Source organism: Oncorhynchus mykiss, chromosome 25 (genome assembly GCF_013265735.2).
Source record: "Oncorhynchus mykiss isolate Arlee chromosome 25, USDA_OmykA_1.1, whole genome shotgun sequence".
NCBI classification, from domain to species: Eukaryota; Metazoa; Chordata; class Actinopteri; order Salmoniformes; family Salmonidae; genus Oncorhynchus; species Oncorhynchus mykiss.
In genome coordinates this window covers 20557563-20579152 of record NC_048589.1, presented here as the reverse complement: position 1 = coordinate 20579152, position 21590 = coordinate 20557563, and the positions used below count along the sequence as shown (strand labels likewise).

General features: G+C 42.9%; 2 protein-coding genes and 1 pseudogene across 5 annotated transcripts; 1 reads left to right on the top strand and 2 right to left on the bottom strand.

The window, feature by feature from the left end:
- Positions 1–331: 331 nt before the first annotated feature.
- Positions 332–13930, bottom strand: LOC118944141 (annotated as a pseudogene).
- A 928-nt stretch (positions 13931–14858) lies between these two features.
- LOC110505563 (maleylacetoacetate isomerase) lies at positions 14859–17227 on the top strand. Of its 2 annotated transcripts, none has more exons than XM_036962949.1 (9): positions 14859–15028; positions 15340–15391; positions 15503–15570; positions 15655–15735; positions 15870–15995; positions 16198–16273; positions 16358–16410; positions 16495–16544; positions 16649–17227. In XM_036962949.1, exons 1-9 carry the CDS (start codon positions 14999–15001, stop codon positions 16773–16775), a joined length of 663 nt encoding a protein of 220 aa, XP_036818844.1. In that variant the 5' UTR covers positions 14859–14998; the 3' UTR covers positions 16776–17227. The 2 variants fall into 2 exon arrangements, with proteins under 2 accessions (XP_036818844.1, XP_021440542.2); XM_021584867.2 differs by lacking the exon at positions 14859–15028 and adding an exon at positions 15094–15261.
- Positions 16883–21131, bottom strand: zgc:163014 (uncharacterized protein LOC100038766 homolog). Of its 3 annotated transcripts, XM_021584864.2 has the most exons (13): positions 20915–21128; positions 20595–20771; positions 20412–20517; positions 20103–20216; positions 19854–19970; positions 19591–19759; positions 19371–19493; positions 19049–19236; positions 18747–18943; positions 18540–18631; positions 18393–18447; positions 18028–18125; positions 16883–17921 (listed from the first exon to the last, which is right to left on the bottom strand). In XM_021584864.2, exons 1-13 carry the CDS (start codon positions 20974–20976, stop codon positions 17695–17697), a joined length of 1725 nt encoding a protein of 574 aa, XP_021440539.2. In that variant the 5' UTR covers positions 20977–21128; the 3' UTR covers positions 16883–17694. The 3 variants fall into 3 exon arrangements, with proteins under 3 accessions (XP_021440539.2, XP_021440540.1, XP_021440541.1); XM_021584865.2 differs by lacking the exon at positions 19854–19970 and having other exon boundaries at positions 20915–21130; XM_021584866.2 differs by lacking the exons at positions 19854–19970; positions 20103–20216 and having other exon boundaries at positions 20915–21131.
- Between the last annotated feature and the right edge of the window lie 459 nt (positions 21132–21590).

Below are 21590 nucleotides of genomic sequence, written 5' to 3'. Positions count from 1 at the left end.
AGAGGAGCCGTCCCTTGCGACCATCACCCAGGCGCCTGTGTACACCCTGCCCTCCAACCCCAGCCGGATATCCAGAACACATGAGCTCCCCGACAGTCCCCTGCGGTGTTAGTGTCACGGTCGGTCTGAGAATTTTGCTGCTCCAAATGAAGTCTCCAGAATTATGTTGATGGTTTTGTGAAAAACGTTTGTGGTATTTTCTGATAGTCATCATTTAAAGCGTACAAAAGGAAAACTTTAACTTTTTAAAAGGAGTCAGGACAGACAGACGAACGATAAAGGGTTCAATGAAAATGGATTGCTTTTTATTAAAATGCAACATGTGCTGAAGGTAATGAAATATTGACACATGCAGGAATAACTGCACCACAGGATGTGCGCATTACACACATTTCTAAGATCCAGATGAACTGAATCCATGATTAATAGTGGCATCCCATTTGGCAGCTACACATTCATCAATATCATAATGTTGTTGAGGCAGTGTATTTTGAACACTGACATCGAAGAAAAGCTATGCAAGTACTTCACACTGTTTAAGCTCCCTTTTAACGCCTTTTTAGCATTATTGCCAAAAACGTAACATAGATCGTCATGATCTGTGAGAACCCTTGGGAGCTGCTAGCCTAATATACACATAATTACTAGAAACTTGCATAGAACAAGGGTACTGTCAATCAACAATGAAGCCAAACTATTTATGCATAGTGAGTGAGTGAATCTTGAGATACCATTGAAGAAGAAAAAACACATCTGTGGGTAATTAGCAACTAATGACGACGGGACTGCACAGAAGTTTTGACATTTTGCTTCATAAAATACATGGGAAATGTTTTCCTCCAGACCAGTTAGCGTCCCATGGTTGGCATGTAAACTGAAGGAGTTTGCACAGTGGAGTCTTCTGCCTTCCATTGTGAAGAACAGTTTTGATCTGTGTGTAAACCTGTAGAAAGTAGGGTAGAAACCAGTAGAAAGTAGGGAAGACAACTATAATATGCTGCTCTGTAACTAGATGTGGCATCATGACCGTATTACATCACTGAGAACATTAAACAAAGCTGAAAATCTGGACTGAATACAGTTGGCTTTGACCAGTTAACTAGTTAAGAGGACCGGGTGGTTTACATCACTAGTCAGCCACAGAAATTCCAACCTTCATGTGGAAATTGTCCAGCACAACCTCCTGTTTGTCTACCTTACCTTATGTCAACTGATACACTTTTGCCGTAGAAGTTGGTGGCTCCTCTGAAAGAACCTCGTGAGCCAGTGAAGGAGAACATGGGCAGAGGAACAGGGATAGGAACATTTATCCCAATCTGAAAAACACAAACTTCCATTACTGCACTGGAAATGCAAGCTGTTGACTCAAACAGGATCAGAGCAACTGGATGAGTAACTCTGGGAGAGGAAGGTGTACTAAATGCATGAAATTCATTACATCAAATCGAAAAGCATTGCTTGTTGTTTTTGAGGCCACTGGAAACTCACGGTTGGTTGAGAATGTTTGAAAAAGCAGGAGTAATTTTGGACACCGGAGTCAAGCCTTTTGGCTGAGGGAGCGAAAAAAGATGAGGCTTTTGTTACAGCGAGGTTTGTAGGTGATTACAGCACATGGCCTGCCCTACACGGTGTCCTCCGTCATGTGAAGAGATAACTGGGTATAGCTGAGGCCCGCAAACAAATAGGGTAAAGTCAGGCCATATTTATGCTTTAAAATATTTAACAGGTCCTAAGGAATCCCTTTTGAGTTTAATTTAAGATTCTCTCCTATAATCCTACCAGGAAAATTTATTTCTATGTCCCCCTGTTTTGATTAAAAAGGCACATATTTGCTATAGCTATTTGTAGTCCACATGGGGCCAGGTGGTGAGGGGCAGAAGAGTTGATTTTAGAGCAGACGCAAACAAGGCTATACTTTTCATGGAAAATAATTATTGTTGAGTGTATGTTTTAGAACAGAGGTGCGATGTCCGCCTTGTTTAAGGTATAGACATGGCAGAAGGATATGAATGGCTCCATTCTCCCAGGACATAGGGGGACACACAGGGGTCCACAGCTACTCACCTGGCCTATGTCCACCTCGTGAGTGTATTTGCGTGCTGTGGCTCCGTTTGTGGTGAAGATAGCTGTGCTAATGCCATAGGGGTTATCGTTGACCAGGCTGATGGCATCATCTAAAGATTCAGCCTCCAGGACCACCAAAACAGGCCCAGGGACCTCCTCAGTATAGCACTTCATCTGGGGCTAAGATAAAATGAAATGACAGATTCAGGATTTGCACAGAAATGAACATAATTTTTGTCATTACAGCGTGTCATCTGCAAGCACACACAAACTTACTGTGACATTGCCGATGATGGTTGGTCCCAAAAAGTTGCCATTATCATAGCCCTTGACTTTCCTGCCGTTGAGCAGCAGCTGGACTCCCTCATCCACCCCACTCTGGATCAGGCTGTTGACCCTCTGCTTGGCCCCACGTCCACTCACACCTTGTCCCCTGAGAGGGTTCCCGAAAAAGAACCTGCAGTGAGAACTCTCCCTCACAGCCACACAAATACCCCTTTAGCCACACACAAACACAAAAGCCCAGCTAGGGCGAGGGGCACCCAGCAGCACTCCCTCTAAAATGGCTGTTTAAATGCAGCCACACAAATTAGAGAGTATATCATTGCAAATAAGAGGCATCATTTATTCTTCTCCCCAACAACTTCTTTTCACAAAGACTTGATGCTCTGAGCTACTCTTAAGCGTTTGGCGCAAATGACACCGCAAATTTGCAGCATGAGTGACTCAAGCCCTCTCTCCCAGCTCAGCCCCATCTGAAGTTATGGTACAGCTAAGAGGCGAGACGTGGTTAGGGCTGCGTGGGTGGCTTTAAGAGGACTAAGCAGAGGGCCCATTAGGGCTGGTTAGGGTGGGAGGTGTGAGCAGGGTGAGGTACCTGCGTTAACGCGCAGAGCCTTGGCACGTTCCACCACTTCAGGCAGCCAGCTGAGGGCTTTGCCCACCAGGATGGCTGTGGAGAGGGCCATGCAGCGCTGTTCTGGTTCCCTAAATCCACCAGCTGGTTCAGAGTGTTCTTATTGGCATCAGGCATCACCACACCATGGTTCTTTGCTCCCTACAGCAGAGCATAAGAGGGAAATGTTTAGCCTCCTAGCACTTGACTTCAATACCAAGGAGAGTGATCCAATTCAAGTAAAAGCCCATTACATCATGTCTTCAATGTGGTTGAATGCAGATTCAAACAGAGATGGTCTCAAAAGTTCATCCTCTTAAAGAACTTTAGTGAACAAACAATAGAAAGTACAATATTGTAAGTGCTTTACATTACACCAGTGCATTTCATTTGTAGATGATGTGAATGTGTAAAAAAAATAGACTTCAGTTCTACAAAGTATGGGAACCTTATCTAAATTACCTAGAACCTGAGGTATCAGCTATTATGCTGCAAGGATTCTCTTAGAGAATGGTGGTGATCTTTGTATTTCAGAATTACACTAACGTCTTGGTTTAAACTGAGCTTTTTTGTTTAATTTCTGTTTGTAAGTTTGTTTAAAATGTATATATTGAGAGACGCAATGATGGGGATGGGGTGAGAGAAGCGCCGAGCGGGAAGAGGAAAATGGTGTGGGTGTATGTGTACAGTGGGGCAAAAAAGTATTTAGTCAGCCACCAATTGTGCAAGTTCTCCCACTTAAAAAGATGAGGCCTGTAATTTTCATCATAGGTACACTTCAACTATGACAGACAAAATGAGAAGAAAAAAATCCAGAAAATCACATTGTAGGATTTTTAATGAATTTATTTGCAAATTATGGTGGAAAATAAGTATTTGGTCAATAACAAAAGTTTCTCAATACTTTGTTATATACCCTTTGTTGGCAATGACAGAGGTCAAACGTTTTCTGTAAGTCTTCACAAGCTTTTTACACACTGTTGCTGGTATTTTGGCCCATTCCTCCATGCAGATCTCCTCTAGAGCATTGATGTTTTGGGGCTGTTGCTGGGCAACACGGACTTTCAACTCCCTCCAAAGATTTTCTATGGGGTTGAGATCTGGAGCCTGGCTAGGCCTCTCCAGGACCTTGAAATGCTTCTTACGAAGCCACTCCTTCGTTGCCCAGGCGGTGTGTTTGGGATCATTGTCATGCTGAAAGACCCAGCCGCGTTTCATCTTCAATGCCCTTGCTGATGGAAGGAGGTTTTCACTCAATCTCACAAAACATGGCCCCATTCATTCTTTCCTTTACACAGATCAGTTGTCCTGGTCCCTTTGCAGAAAAACAGCCCCAAAGCATGATGTTTCCACCCCCGTGCTTCACAGTAGGTATGGTGTTCTTTGGATGCAACTCAGCATTCTTTGTCCTCCAAACACGACGAGTTGAATTTTTACCAAAAAGTTCTATTTTGTTTTCATCTGACCATATGACATTCTCCCAATCTTCTTCTGGATCATCCAAATGCTCTCTAGCAAACTTCAGACGGGCCTGGACATGTACTGGCTTAAGCAGGGGGGCACGTCTGGCACTGCAGGATTTAAGTCCCTGGCGGCATAGTGTGTTACTGATGGTAGGCTTTGTTACTTTGGGCTCACCATTCTTGTGATCATTTTGACCCCACGGGGTGAGATCTTGCGTGGATCTTGCGTGTCTTCCATTTCCTAATAATTGCTCCCACAGTTGATTTCTTCAAACCAAGCCGCTTACCTATTGCAGATTCAGTCTTCCCAGCCTGGTGCAGGTCTACAATTTTGTTTCTGGTGTCCTTTGACAGCTCTTTGGTCTTGGCCATAGTGGAGTTTGGAGTGTGACTGTGAGGTTGTGGACAGGTGTATTTTATACTGATAACAAGTTCAAACAGGTGCCATTAATACAGGTAACGAGTGGAGGACAGAGGAGCCTATTAAAGAAGAAGTTACAGGTCTGTGAGAGCCAGAAATCTTGCTTGTTTGTAGGTGACCAAATACTTATTTTCCACCATAATTTGCAAATAAATTCATTAAAAATCCTACAATGTGATTTTCTGGATTTTTTTCTTCTCATTTTGTCTGTCATAGTTGAAGTGTACCTATGATGAAAATTACAGGCCTCTCATCTTCTTAAGTGGGAGAACATGCACAATTGGTGGCTGACTAAATACTTTTTGCACCACTGTATATATACACACACTGCTCAAAAAAATGAAGGGAACACTAAAATAACACATCCTAGATCTGAATGAATGAAATATTCTTATTAAATACTTTTTTCTTTACATAGTTGAATGTGCTGACAACAAAATCACACACAAATTATCAATGGAAATCAAATTTATCAACCCATGGATGTCTGGATTTGGAGTCACTCAAAATTAAAGTGGAAAACCACACTACAGGCTGATCCAACGTTGATGTAATGTCCTTAAAACAAGTCAAAATGAGGCTCAGTAGTGTGTGTGGCCTCCATGTGCCTGTATGACCTCCCTACAACGCCTGGGCATGCTCCTGATGAGGTGGCGGATGGTCTCCTGAGGGATCTCCTCCCAGACCTGGACTAAAGCATCCGCCAACTCCTGGACAGTCTGTGGTGCAATGTGGCGTTGGTGGATGGAGCGAGACATGATGTCCCAGATGTGCTCAATTGGATTCAGGTCTGGGGAACGGGCGGGCCAGTCCATAGCATCAATGCCTTCCTGTTGCAGGAACTGCTGACACACTCCAGCCACATGAGGTCTAGCATTAGGAGGAACCCAGGGCTAACCGCACCAGCATATGGTCTCACAAGGATCTCATCTCGGTACCTAACGGCAGTCAGGCTACCTCTGGCGAGCACATGGAGGGCTGTGCGGCCCCCCAAAGAAATGTCACCCCACACCATGACTGACCCACCGCCAAACCGGTCATGCTGGAGGATGTTGCAGGCAGCAGAACGTTCTCCACGGCGTCTCCAGACTCTGTCACGTCTGTCACATGCTCATACCACCCTCATGGAGTCTGTTTCTGACCATCTGGCCTGTCTTCTGGTAGCGCCTCCATGCTCTGGACACTACGCTGACAGACACAGCAAACCTTCTTGCCACAGTTCGCATTGATGTGCCATCCTGGATGAGCTGCACTACCTGAGCCACTTGTGTGGGTTGTAGACTCCGTCTCATGCTACCACTAGAGAGAAAGCACCGCCAGCATTCAAAAGTGACCAAAACATCAGCCAGGAAGCATAGGAACTGAGAAGTGGTCTGTGGTCCCCACCTGCAGAACCACTCCTTTATTGGGGGTGTCTTGCTAATTGCCTATAATTTCCACCTGTTGTCTATTCCATTTGCACAACAGCATGTGAAATTTATTGTCAATCAGTGTTGCTTCCTAAGTGGACAGTTTGATTTCACAGAAGTGTGATTGACTTGGAGTTACATTGTGTTGTTTAAGTGTTTCCTTTATTTTTTGGAGCAATATATATATATATATATATATATATATATATATATATATATATATATATATATATATATATATATATATACACACACACACACGTATGTGTAAGTGAGTGCTGTTTGTTTTGCTTTGTCTCTGTTGTTGTATCTCTTAATATGGGTGACAATTGTGAAATTCCAATAAAAAAAGACTGTTACAAAAAAAGAAATGATTAGACTAACTTCCACAACGTGTGTAACTGGCTGTCTGGCTCAATCCCTGTTCCAGCTGTACAGCTAATCAGCCAAATTGGAGAAGAGAAGCAGAGAGGAAATCCTTCAACAACCGTTTCTAAGCCAACACTGCCACCCTCTGTTTATTTCTAGAAACAACATATGCATGTCAGACTTGCCAAGTTGGACTGTACTCTCATGCCGTTTTTGGATCCCCTCTCATAGATGTCCTCTGCAGCTTGGTTGGAGCCCACAAAGCTGATGGCTGGATGATCACATAAGGTATACAGGCCAGCCAAAATCAATTCATAATCTCTGCACTTTGTAATACAACAACGACGTCAATGCATGAGAATCAAAGCACAGAGACAAATTGAATAATTCACATCACATTAGTAATGCCTCCAGATACAGTGGGGAGAACAAGTATTTGATAACCTGCAAAATCGGCAGTGTTTCCTACTTACAAAGTATAGAGGTCTGTAATTTTTATCATAGGTACACTTCAACTGTGAGAGACGGAATCTAAAACAAAAAAAATCATACAATGTGATTTTCTGGATTTAAGTAATTAATTAGCATTTTATTGCATGACATAAGTATTTGATACATCAGAAAAGCAAAACTTAATATTTGGTACAGAAACCATTGTTTGCAATTACAGAGATCATACATTTCCTGTAGTTCTTGACCAGGTTTGCACACACTGCAGCAGGGATTTTGGCACACTCCTCCATACAGACCTTCTCCAGATTCTTCAGGTTTCGGGGCTGTCGCTGGGCAATACGGACTTTCAGCTCCCTCCAAAGATTTTCTACTGGGATCAGGTCTGGAGACTGGCTAGGCCACTCCAGGACCTTGAGATGCTTCTTACGGAGCCACTCCTTAGTTGCCCTGGCTGTGTGTTTCGGGTCGTTGTCATGCTGGAAGACCCAGCCACGACTCATCTTCAATGCTCTTACTGAGGGAAGGAGGTTGTTGGCCAAGATCTCGCGATACATGGCCCCATTCATCCTCCCCTCAATACGGTGCAGTCGTCCTGTCCCCTTTGCAGAAAAGCATCCCCAAAGAATGATGTTTCCACCTCCATGCTTCAGGGTTGGGATGGTATTCATGGGGTTGTACTCATCCTTCTTCCTCCAAACACGGCGAGTGGAGTTCAGACCAAAAAGCTCTATTTTTGTCTCATCAGACCACATGACCTTCTCCCATTCCTCCTCTGGATCATCCAGATGGCAAACTTCAGACGGGCCTGGACATGCGCTGGCTTGAGCAGGGTCCCCACCTTGCGTGCACTGCAGGATTTTATTCCATGACGGCGTAGTGTGTTACTAATGGTTTTCTTTGAGACTGTGGTCCCAGCTCTCTTCAGGTCATTGACCAGGTCCTGCCGTGTAGTTCTGGGCTGATCCCTCATCTTCCTCATGATCATTGATGCCCCACGAGGTGAGATCTTGCATGGAGCACCAGACCGAGGGTGATTGACCGTCATCTTGAACTTCTTCCATTTTCTAATAATTGCGCCAACAGTTGTTGACTTCTCACCAAGCTACTTGCCTATTGTCCTGTAGCCCATCCCAGCCTTGTGCAGGTCTACAATTATGTCCTTACACAGCTCTCTGGTCTTGGCCAGTGTGGAGAGGTTGGAGTCTGTTTGATTGAGTGTGTGGACAGGTGTCTTTTATACAGGTAACGAGTTCAAACAGGTGCAGTTAATACAGGTAATGAGTGGAGAACAGGAGGGCCTCTTAAAGAAGAACTAACAGGTCTGCGAGAGCCAGAATTCTTACTGGTGGTAGGTGATCAAACACTTATGTCATACAATAAAATGCAAATGAATTACTTAAATCATACAATGTGATTTTCTGGATTTTTGTTTTAGATTCCGTCTCTCACAGTTTAAGTGTACCTATGATAAACATGACAGACCTCCACATGCTTTGTAAGTAGGAAAACCTGCAAAATCGGTAGTGTATCAAATACTTGTTCTCCCCGCTGTATCTCTCAGAGAACAGCAGGTGATGGGGCATGTCGCTATTCTCTTACCGTCCTGCCTGCCATGGATGATGTTCAGGGTCCCATATAGCATCCCAGCGTCCTGCAGCATCTTGGCCAAGAGCATGATGCAGGCTGGCACCCGCTCTGAGGGCTTCAGCAGGTAGGTGTTGCCACACGCCATGCCAACGGGCAACATCCACAGAGGGATCATGGCGGGGAAGTTGAAGGGGGCGATGCCGGCACACAGCCCGATGGGCAGGCAGCATTTTTGGTGATGGAGGGTCTTCCCCAGGATCAGGGAGTTGATGCTGCATGTGTGCTCTACTAAATCAAAACAAATTGTATTGATCACATACATATTTAGCAGATGTTATTGCGGGTGTAGCAGAATGCTACCACCTCTGGAGACGGAAGTGGATGTTCGTCAGTGATAGAGACAAGCTGGGTCAGTCACAGAATGTGTGTCACTATCCCTCACACGGAGACGGTCACAAGCGATAGACCAAAGATCTCTTTACATTATTTCAATGTCTAGGTCACTCGTGGAAAGATCAACCATTCCCTTGGCTGCACCACAAGTATCCACAGAAGCTAAAAGACCATATCCCCAAATATTTCCCTTCGGAAAGGCTGGTGGACATGAGACTTATGCAATCCTCTGAACACATCCCCCTCTGCATCTGCCAGGGTCTCGCCCTTCTCCAGAGTAATGCTCCTGGCAAGCTCTTACTGTAACAAGACACACACACCATGAGCCAACACACCAAATAAGCTTCCTGATTTAAAATGAGTAACTTGCATTAAAGTCAACCCGAGCAACAGTAAGGGTAAACCAATTGTATAGAAGCATGCTAAATATGTTGGGTATAAATGTTTCAAATGATAGGGCAAGGACATGCAGGGGTAGTCTTTAAACCCCATAATATGACAAAAACAATGTGCCAAGTTCATGTTGCTAAATGTGCAATGAAGCGTGAATGATGAGATTTTACCTTTGCTTCTGTTTATTTATTTAAATTTAACTAGGCAAGTCAGTTAAGAACCAATTCTTATTTACACTGACGGCCTACTCCGACCAAAACCGGATGATGCTGGGCCAATTTGGCGCCGCCCTATGGGACTCCCAATCAGGGCCGGATGCGATACAGCCTGGATTCGAACCAGGTACTATGGTGCTCTTGCACTGAGATGCAGTGCCTTAAACCACTGCGCCACTCAGGATTGTATTGTACTTCAAAACAGGTTGTAATACGAGTTAAATTTAAAATCGGTTTGTCATATACAACAGTCATGGCCAAAAGTTGAGAATGACACAAATAATAATTTCCAAAGTTTGCTGCTTCAGTGTCTTTAGAATATTTTTGTCAGATGCTACTATGGAATATGGAATATAATTACAAGCATTTCATAAGTGTCAAAGGCTTTTATTGACAATTACATGAAGTTGATGCAAATAATCTACACTTCTTTTTCAAGACCTCTGCAATCCACCCTGGCATGCTGTCAATTAACTTCTGGGCCACATCCTGACTGATGGCAGCCCATACTTGCATAATCAATGCTTGGAGTTCGTCAGAATTTGTTTTTTGGTTTGTCCACCCCGCCTCTTGAGGATTGACCCAAAATATTGATGTTTTGTTCCCCAAGCCACTTAGTTATCACTTTTGCCTTATGGCTAGGTGCTCCATCATACTGGAAAAGGCATTGTTCGTAACCAAACTGTTCCTGGATGGTTGGGAGAAGTTGCTCTCGGAGGATGTGTTGGTACCATTCTTTATTCATGGCTGTGTTCTTAGGCAAAATTGTGAGTGAGCCCAGTCCCTCGCCTGAGAAGCAACCCCACACATGAATGGTCTCAGGATGCTTTACTGTTGGCATGACACAGGACTGATTATCTCTAGCCTTGTCCTCGTCAACACTCACACCTGTGTTAACGAGAAATCACTGACATGATGTCAGCTGGTCCTTTTGTGGCAGGGCTGAAATGCAGTGGAAATGTTTTTGGGGGATTCAGTTAATTTGCATGACAAGAGGGACTTCGCAATTAATTGCGATTCATCTGATCACTCTTCATAACATTCTGGAGTATATGCAAATTGCCATCATACAAACTGAGGCAGGAGACTGAAAATTAATATTTGTGTCATTCTGTACAACCACTATAATGAACAGTTTATTATAAAAGCATTATTTATGTTATTAACTAACCACCGAGGAGGAGTAACATGCGCCCAACCTTCTGGTAGAAAGCAAGTGGTTAGCAATTGCTGCTAATAATAATAATGCATGAGTTCATGCATTTATTGTGAATCGTATCATTTCAACTCTCAGCTATATAGCATGAGAAGCAAAGTAGATGCACTAATCCTACTACCTCATAGTGGGGTGGTTCTGATACCCAAGCTGACAAGGTGAAAAATCTGTCTATGTGCCCTTGAACAAGGCACTTGCTCCAGGGGCTCCGTACTGTTATGGCCAGACCCTGTAAAACACAGGTGTCAAACTCATATCATGGAGGGCCAAATGTATGAGGGTCTTCGCTCCTCCCTTGTACTTAATTCATAAATCATGGTCAATAATTAGTAAGGAACTCCCCAAACCTGGTCTTCTAGGGCTTAATTGAAAGGAAAAAACAAAAACCTGCAGACACTAGGCCCTCCAAGGAATGAGTTGGACACCTCTACTGTAAAACAACATTTCACTGCACTGTCCGGTGTATGTGACAAAAGCAAAAATCATTTTTAACTTCCAGGCCTCTTGTTTGGACGGGATTAATGTACAACTACGGCAATCCGGAATGTCATAGAAGTGCAACTGGCACATAAAGGTGAATGTCGGGGTCAATTTCACAGTGATTTTCAGATGGATTACTAAAAGCTAAAAATGTATGAATTAAACCATTTAGCTGGACAGCACACATGGGAGTCATACCTCATCCCGTCAGTAGAGGATGCCTGGTTGTTCCTTAACAGTGCTTTCCTCACCATCTTAAATAAGCATGCCCCATTAAAAAAATGTAGAACTAAGAAAAGATATGGCCCTTGGTTCACTCCAGACCTGACTGCCCTTGACCAGCACAAAAACATCCTGTAGCATACTGCATTAGCATCAAATAGCCCCCGTGATATGCAACTTTTCAGGGAAGTTGGGAACTAATATACACAGGCAGTTAGGAAAGCAAAGGCTAGCTTTTTTCAAACAGAAATTTGCATCATGTAGCACTAATTCCAAAACGTTTTGGGACACTAAAGTCCATGAAGAATAAGAGCACCTCCTCCCAGCTGCCCACTGCACTGAGGCTAGGAGACACTGTCACCACCGATAAATGTACAATAATCGAGAATTTCAAGAAGCATTTTTCTACAGCCTGCCATGCTTTCCACCTGGCTACCCCTACCAACAGCTCTGCACCCCCCGCCCCGCTTCTCCACCCAAATCAAGATAGCTGATGTTCTGAAAGAGCTGTAAAATCTGGACCCCTACAAATCTGCTGGGCTAGACAATCTGGACCCCCTTTCTAAAATTTCCGCCGAAATTGTTGCAACCCCTATTACTAGCCTGTTCAACCTCTCGTATCGTCTGAGATCCCTAAAGATTGGAAAGCTACCACAGTCATACCCCTCTTCAAAGGGGGAGACACTCTAGACTCAAACTGTTACAGACCTATATCCATCCTGCCCTGCCTTTCTAAAGTCTTCGAAAGCCAAGTTAACAAACAGATCACAGACCATTTCGAATCCCACTGTACCTTCTCCACTATGCAATCTGGTTTCCGAGCTGGTCATGGGTGCACCTCAGCCACGCTCAAGGTCCTAAATGATACCATAACCGTCATCGATAAAAGACAGTACCGTGCAGCCGTCTTCATCGACCTGGCCAAGGCTTTCGACTCTGGCAATCACTGCATTCTTATCAGCAGAATCAATAGCCTTTGTTTCTCAAATGACTGCCTCGCCTGGTTCACCAACTACTTCTCAGATAGAGTTCAGTGTGTCAAGTCCGAACCTCTGGCAGTCTATGGGGGTGCCACAGGGTTCAAATCTCGGGCCGACTCTTTTCTCTGTATATATCAATGATGTCGCTCTTGCTGCAGGTGATTCTCTGATCCACCTCTACGCAGATGACACCATTCTGTATACATCTGGCCCTTCTCTGGACACTGTTAACAAACCTCTGAACGAGCTTGAATGCCATACAACACTCCTTCCGTGGCCTTCAACTACTCTTAAATGCTAGTAAAACTAAATGCATGTTCTTCAACCGTTCGCTGCCCGCACCTGCCCGCCAGACTAGCATCACTACTCTGGATGGTTCTGACTTAGAATATGTGGACAACTACAAATACCTAGGTGTCTGGTTAGACTGTAAACTCTCCTTCCAAACTTATATTAAGCATCTCCAATCCAAAATTAAATCTAGAATCGGCTTTCTATTTCGCAACAGAGCCTCCTTCACTCATGCTGCTAAACATACCCTCGTAAAACTGCCTATCCTACCGATCCTCGACTTTGGCGATGTGATTTACAAAATAGCCTCCAACACTCTCCTCGACAAATTAGATGCAGTCTATCACAGTGCCATCCGTTTTGTCACAAAAGCCCCATATACTACCCACCACTGCGACCTGAATGCTCTCATTGGCTGGCCCTCGCTATATATTCGTCGACCAAACCCACTGGCTCTATGTCATCTATAAATCTTTACTAGGTAAAGCCTCACCTTATCTCAGCTCACTGGTCACCATAGCAACACCCACCCGTAGCACACGCGCCAGTAGGTGTATTTCACTGGTCATCCCCCAAAGCCAACACCTACTTTGACTGCCTTTCCTTCCAGTTCTCTGCTGTCAATGACTAACGAATTGCACAAAAAAAAAAAAAAACGCTGGAGACATATCTCCCTCACTAACTTTAAGCATCAGTTATCAGAGCAGCTTACCAATCACTGCACCTGTACACAGCCCATCTGTAAACAGCCCACCCAACTACCTCATCCCCATATTTTTTTTTTCTCTTTCGTTGATCACTCCAGTGTTAATGATACATTTTAATTATTTCGCCACAATGGCCTATTTATTATTTACCTCCCTAATCTTACTACATTTGCACACACTGTGCATAGATTTTTTCTATTGTGTTATTTACTGTATGTTTGTTTATGTGTTTTTGTCACACTGCTTTGCTTTATCATGACCAGGTCGCAGTTGTAAATGAGAACTTGTTCTCAACTGTACACCTTGACAGGCAGCAGATATGATAAGCACTTTAAAAAAATAATAATAGCAGGAGGTTGGTTTGGTACCCATTTCTAAGGAGGAATGCTTCCTAAAAGTGACATACAGAATAGTCGATAACAAGACAAGCGCCAAGCCACGACATCTATCATTTTGTAAACAAAGTGAAACATATCAAAATCGTTTAGTCGTCATTAACTCGTGGGTAAAACATAACATGATTTCTTACACCTTTCTTCAACAGTGATCTCGATACAGTCCATGTCATGATGAAAATGTGTTTATTGCTCGATTTATCCCCAAACTATGTACCTTGCCAGCAGTGTCAACAGAAACACTTCAAATGTTCTCCCTCACCTACATCGACAGAAAAGAGGGAGGGATCTGGAAATAGCTGATCACTTATTGACGTAGAACACCTCCCACAAAAATATGAACCTTATTGATTGAAATTACAATTGTATTAGCCAATCTCTATGTAAAATTATAGACGAACCAACTTTTTAGAAAACATTTATAAAGCGCAGCTCAGTCTTTTTGACAACTCGACTGGGTTATTTATGGTCCACCACAGACAATAGCTGAATATGGTCCAAAGATAATGATAGAGGTCTCTAGTGGCCAAAAGGCTATTTTAGAATGGGCAGCGCCACTCAGGACATCCACCATTTTAAATGTAGTTAACTGGGTGGGACTTCTACTTTTGTTGGCTGATCTCTCCTGGTGACCCTGTTGGAGTCTTGTCCAACCAGGTCATTAGGAGGATTTAGCCTATCATGAAGAATAAAATGTACTACTTTAAAATCGAGATAGCCTCAATGGCGCTACACATGTCGCCGCAGACGCTATAGTTGCACAGCTACAAAAACGAGTCCTCTACCTATCTCTATGATGTGGTCGCCTATGCTATATAGGAAAAGTACCTACAAATGTACAATTAATTGGCGCTAATTTTATGAAAAACATTTATATAATCTGCATAATATAGTTAACGTTTCCATCTTGCAGTATTGCGCAAAACCGCATAATAAGCTGTCATCGAAGTATTCTGTGACATATAATGCCACATCCGCTGTTAAATGCACAACAAAGTAATAGTTTGTCTACTGTTTCTAGCCTACCTACCCCTTATAACCTGCAATGCGTCTCTCACTCTCTTGTCTCACAAAGGTACAGTGCCAATTATTGCTTGCAACGTTTCAGTACTAGACACTGAAACGTGGAATTAATTGAAGATGCTGGGAAAGTGCTTAGTCATAGACAAAAACCAGGGAGGAGGGTATTTGGGAGCACATTCTATTGGCTGCAAGGAACAAAGTTGTTTTCGTTATCATTTTGGAGTAACATACTTTGCAGTAGTTAAACGCCTGATCTGTCTGAATACTATGGCAAATCAAACCAAGGTGAATCAATGAGGAACGTTAAGTAAGATATGAGAAAATGACGTATCACGTGCACTGATGTACTTTTCTTTCCTTTAGCCCATTATTCATGGATATTTTAGGAGTTCGTGCTCTTGGAGGGTTCGAATCGGTATGTACCTTTTGACTATGTATAGTCCACATCTCGGAGTACTTTACAGCATAAGAAAAGTGACAATTCCTTTTGACACTGTAAATAAATAACCTACGTTGCTTCTTCCAGCGTTTGCTCTGAAAGGTATTGCATTTGACCAAGTCCCAGTCAATCTTATCAAAGATGGGGGTCAGCAGGTAACTTCCTCACGCTTTTGTTTTTAGGTAGAGGTATTGAACATCAATGGTGTAAAATATATGTTCTCATACTGCACACATCAGTTTACAGAACAATACAAGGGGTTAAACCCTATGCAACAAGTGCCTGCTGTCCAAATTGATGGCATCATGCTGTCACAGTCGGTGAGTCCAATGATGTTATTGGTTTGTCAGTGTTTCAACAGTGATGTACTTCTGATAAAAGTTCAACGACAACTTAAATCTAACTCCAAATTCCCCAAATGTAACATTGACAAGACTAATCCACTCACCCTCAGCTGGCAGTGATCCAGTACATTGAGGAGACCAGAACAGGACACAGGCTTCTCCCTGCAGACCCAAAGAAACGTGCCCAGGTGCGCATGATCTCTGACTTTATCGCCTCTGGGATCCAGCCTGTGCAGGTAAGTGAATTACAGCACAAAGAAAGTGGATAAACAAGAGAAAAGTATATAACCAATTGAAGGCACACAGTCCACTGCAGATCTGACCAAGTTTGCAAAACAAACTTTGTTTACTGTATGGACATCATGTGTTTGTATTGCCATTGCAACAATGATGATGACTGTAGAGCTACTCAGTCACGTCTGATCATTTGTATTTCAGAATTTGTACGTGCTACAGAAGATGGGAGCAGAGAAGGTGCAGTGGGCGCATCATTTCATCCAGAGAGGTTTTGAAGGTGGGTAAAAATAGCCTTACATACAATACCAGTATCGCTGTAGACAACCATTCCAGTCCTGATTATTGTCCCTGTGTCTTTCAGCCCTGGAGCCCATTCTGAAAGAGACAGCTGGCAAGTACTGTGTAGGGGACGAGGTGAGGGGACACTCATCACATCAAAACACCGTAGACCTCTCTTCAAGTTTAGGAATTCTTGAACTAACCATGTTTACCTTTTAGATTTCCATGGCAGACATCTGTCTCGTCCCTCAAGTCTATAATGCTGAACGGTAAGGCAACCAGTCATTCAGAATTGTTACAAAAGAACACCACAGTATGAGACCGATTCATCACTGAACATACAACCCACATGACTTGTATATTTGCCCAACAGGTTCAAAGTGGATGTTGATCAGTTCCCAACTATCAAAAGGCTAAACCAAACCTTACTGAAGGTAGATGCTTTCAAAGAGAGTCATCCGTCCTGCCAACTAGACACACCTGCTGAAATATGTACATGAGAACCCCTCTGATGTCTAAGCGAGCCAGTAGTGCCACCATCATTGAATGCTTCTATAAAATACCTTTGTCTTATTTAATGAGATTGAAACCAAAGACAATATATTACTTGTATGATGAAGTTTCGTTATTTTAATACTCATATTTACCCTCTAAGAAACAGTACATTCACCCATCTACACAAATTATGCCAATGCTGACCAAAGTGGATTTGTTAAGGGAAGCAATACAAAATGTAAAAACATTAACAAATAGTGATGTATTAAATCAATTTAAAAAACATTTACTGTACAAATTCCAAAGTACCATACTAGCCCTCCGTTGATCCGTCATGTTACTGTAGAAGTTCATGGAAAGTGAAAATGGCTGTCTGCACTTTGTTAAATAATTGGTTTTGTAAAAAAGCTGAAGTTCAGCTTACTTCAAATAAAACAGAAAATTGATTTCAGCTCTACCATGTGATCACACACATTGATGAGAAAATATTTAAAAACAGAAGAGATTGCTTGTCAGATCTGATGTGTATACCATATTCTCAATGGGAAAAATGTCACATAAAACAAATGGGTCACGACCCATAATGTGAAACACCACAATGGGATAAAAAGGCATCACTTGCACCATAACTAACAATCACCCCCCCCCCCCCCCCCCCCCCCCAGGAAAAAAGCTGATCAGATAAGACTACAGCACAGAACAAACAAAGGGGCCTTAAGCAGCCACAATAAAACTGAAGACTTGATGAAATCTAAGCCTAACGTAACAGAGCCTTACCAAGGACTCAAAAGTCCCTGTAAGAGTTCTGCCCATGGCACAATCATATTATTTAGAATGTGTAAACCAGATACAGGGATAAAAAGTCCATTTATTTTCCTTATTTCCCAATAAGGTCGTTATCATCTCCCCCTAAGATCCAGTCTCTTATTCTACAGGGATCTCCACTGTGCACTTCATTGTGTTATTGTAGAAGGTCCCAGCGCAGTCAGAGCCCCCAAACACCAAGACGGTGCAGTGGATGTTGGCATACTCCCCCTTCTTCTGTTTATCAGCATCTGAGATGACAGAGCCTCCCAGATTGATCACACTGTGTCCGGCACGAGGCCTGGCGCAGAGCAGAGGGGAGACCACTGAATGCCACATACTGGTGTCTGAAAAGAACCAAGACAGGCATTTTTATTCAGAGCAAATGAAAGAGGCTGGATTACCATCAACTTTCTTGAAAAAAATGATAGGCATTGGTGAGTGTGTACTCACCCGTGTTAAAGATATGAACGTCCTGCAGGGCTCCAACAGCACTGCAACCGCCACTGACCAGCATCCTGTTGTCGGATACTGGCAGTGCTGCATGATATCTGACCACAATGATGATAGGGCAACGTTAACTTAGTAAAAAGGAATTTCTACACCAATATACATCCTTGTTGTTTACAGATACTAAGCAATAAATATCAGATTAAACAAATGGCATAGAATTAAATGGTCGCAATATTGGTCTGTGTGGCAATATAGACATTTTTCATCACGGCAATTACTTGATTTCCTAGATATATGAAACACGAAAAATGTCAGATGGGCATTGTGTTCATATTTTACAAGGTTTGATTTGTATATGTTCTCACCCTCGAGGCAGTGGTGGCATGTTCTCATATTTCACAGCTGTGTACTCCATGAAGCCTTTTGTCAAAAATTACAAAAATTACATTTGAAGATCATGGCAACTAGCTTTTTATTTAGAGTACTCCACATTACCACTGTCAGTGCCTTACCAAGATCCAAAATGTGGAGGTCGTTTAGGTAGGTTGCAGTCTTCCTGCCACCAAAAATGAGCAACTGGTTGGACAAAAGTGTGGTTGTGTGCCTGTAATGTAAACACAAAATAAGCACGGTCGTCCTGTAATGGTTAGATACAGTAAGTGAAATATTTTAATAGCCCAATGCCTTGTCTACAGAAATATAAATCAAGGAACACTGACCCAAACCTAGGTAGAGGTCGGTCCCCCTCGACGATGGGTTGGTACCAGAGCTCAAACTCTGGGTTAAAAATGTACAGAGCATTACTGCAGACCTTGCCTCCAGGACAGCGGCTTGGGTGAACCCCCCCAAAAACAAAGAGCTCTTTCTTATAGATAGTTGCAGAGTGGTAGGCCAACATGGGGATATCACCTCTTGCCTAGAGGAAGAATTTCCACAAGAGAGAAAATCAAACTTTTCATTTGAAGGTCCTTAAGGTCAATTAAACTATAAAGTGACAAGTGGCTCTGGACAGGACACTCACTGTGACAAGCTTCCACTTCCAGGTTAGAGTGTTGAGGATATAGAGGTCGCTGTAGCGCTGGCCCTCTCTCAGGCCTCCGTACACGTAGACAACCTTGGAATCAGGGTCATAGGTTGCAGAGTGGCCATGGGCACACGGTGGGACAGGTCCAGAGGTGGGGGAATTCATTGGGAACCAAAAATCGTTGTCTTGAGAAGATAATGTTGACAATCAATTTGATCAATTAAATGTGTGCTGGGCATTTCAAGATGCCAGGTAACAGATGTTTACATTTTGGCTCCAAATTGTTCTATACGTTATTAAAATGGGCAACTCATCTCACCTATTTCCAGTTTCCATAGGGAGTCCTCGCAGTGAGTCTGGTCAGAAGCTTCTCCTCCAATGACAATGGCGGTCTCAGGATCACTCAGACACATGGTGTGGCTCCAGCGCTTTGATGGGCAAACTGAAAACAAAATATCCTTAATGTTTTTCATTCAGCAGAATAGTTGCTATTTGAAATACAAATACAAAACAAATAATTTCATGGCGAATTCTGTAACCTGCTCTGCAGTTGGTCTTCTTCATTCCAGTCTTCTCAACACTGTTCTCTCTAGATAGCTTTCTTTTTTGGGGGCTAGATGCTCGACCAGTATCCTCCTGAGGAATAATTTCAGGGCTCCATGCGATGCGACCCCTCTTCCCAATCACCGTCCGTCTGGGGGTCTTATCCTTCAAATACCATTAAGATTAAAAAGTCAGGTTCAATTTCTCTCGCCACACCACTCCCTACTTGGAAAATTTCTTATTCAAGCATGAGCCCTACCGTAAGCGAAATACAGGGTTTATCAGATAAAGTGGAATCATCATTTTCTGTCTTGTTAACTTTGAGTTCGGCATAGAAAATGCTGTCTCCTAGATGTGATGAGTTGGGGGTTGAAATCTGCAAAGAGTGACACATTTGATTTCTGTCTCACTGAACTACAATTTTAATGACAGTGTAGACCAGAAAAATGCCTCAAAATCAAGACTGTAGTGACAGGTCTACTAACTAGTGGATAACCCTGCAATTTACCCTCTGACTCCCAGAGGTGTTGAGCAGAGTATGGGAGATATTGCTGTTGTGCTCGAATGGGCTGGAATGTTTTCTTGGCACACGTGGAGTATTGCTGATGAAACTGGCTTCATTCTTTTCGAGGAAAGAGTTAAATAACAATTTAAGACACTGGTGCATTATGTAGGCTGTTAATCTTTCCAGAATCCTTTGCAAAGACAAATGTAGTATCTGGTCAGTATTTAATTTATAATGTGAGATGTCACAACAAAGTGTCACCTGTCACAATAACATTGAAAATGTACAGAATAAAAACGCTTGAAACCATACCTCTCCACAAACAGTGAGCAAAACCTTCCCATATACTCCTCTCCTCCCTTTCTCTGTTGCCTCTTGGACAAGGTCAGCATTCCAATCTCCCTCCCAAGTCAAGCACCTTTAAAACAAGCAATATAGACCTTGTATGCATTTTTGCAATTGTTATTAATTAGAACGCATGTAGGCCTAATGTACCTTGTTTGGTCTGACAATGTACCAATCCTCTGCGGTTTCACGTCCTGGCTAACCAGAACATCAACTGAAATGGTTGTCTCGCTTGATAAGAACCGCCATTCCCCAAGACTGAATACAACAAGTTGTTTGGGCAGTGGCAATGGAACATGGACTTGGTGGCACTGGCGATTGGATTTGCTGCAATAATTACGGACAAACATTTATGCTGTGAACTACAAGGATGAAGATTGGGCAGTTCTGTAATGAATAACGATGGCTCAAATTGGGAGTTGCTGCGTGCCCACGTTCAACATTTTAACAACGAAATACCTGATAACTACCTGATAAACTGACGGGGTGCATCGTTTAACGACCAGAGGACGAAAAAATGTAACCGTCCCATGTTGATTTCCTCTGAAGTGAATCAGCAAAATTGCAGTTTTGCGTTAACGAAGATTATCCCAATATTACCAGGACAAATCGCTCGCCAGTGCAAGTGAAAGTGGCGTGCAATTTATAAACTGCGCACCTGTTATCTGCTCTATTGGGTTGCAGTGTGCACAGATCTAGGGTCAGTTTAGTCTCAACCCAGTCCAAATCCTCACCATTCATGCGGGCCGACTTTACCCTGCTGTCGTGTGACCTCGTTCTATCCTCTATCCTATCTGATTACTTTTTGGAACAGCTCAAAATAAAACTGTTGATGGATGTTTCATCAGCTGTGTTATACTTACATCAACTCCCTCATGATTGTTCTTAATGGAGAATCATGGGACAAAATCCCATAAGAGCATAGGCCTTAAGCTGTATGTGTGAGATAGGTCAGCTCTAATGATCAAATCCTATAGCATTTATGCAATGGTCTCAATCTTCAGAATGAGTTAAACAATTCAGTTTATCCAACTGATTCTGTGATTTGAGCAGTTGCAGGATAACAAAACAAAATAAAATCAGATTATATTTGTCACATGAATCTAATAAAACAGGTAGTAGACCTTACAGTGAAATGCTTTCTTA

What these genes read in the sequence shown, in the direction of transcription:
- LOC110505563 (XM_021584867.2), top strand. Translation starts at nt 15,094, where the DNA reads ATGCTGGGAAAGTGCTTAGTCATAGACAAAAACCAGGGAGGAGGGTAT. An exon ending in CTCTTGGAGGGTTCGAATCG is followed by an intron (nt 15,392 to 15,502) that starts GTATGTACCTTT and finishes TGCTTCTTCCAG; the next exon opens with CGTTTGCTCTGAAAGGTATT. An exon ending in GCATCATGCTGTCACAGTCG is followed by an intron (nt 15,736 to 15,869) that starts GTGAGTCCAATG and finishes ACTCACCCTCAG; the next exon opens with CTGGCAGTGATCCAGTACAT.
- zgc:163014 (XM_021584864.2), bottom strand. Translation starts at nt 20,976, where the DNA reads ATGGGACGGTTACATTTTTTCGTCCTCTGGTCGTTAAACGATGCACCC. An exon ending in AACCCTGTATTTCGCTTACG is followed by an intron (nt 19,760 to 19,853) that starts GTAGGGCTCATG and finishes TGGTATTTGAAG; the next exon opens with GATAAGACCCCCAGACGGAC. An exon ending in ATGCCACCACTGCCTCGAGG is followed by an intron (nt 18,126 to 18,392) that starts GTGAGAACATAT and finishes CATTGTGGTCAG; the next exon opens with ATATCATGCAGCACTGCCAG.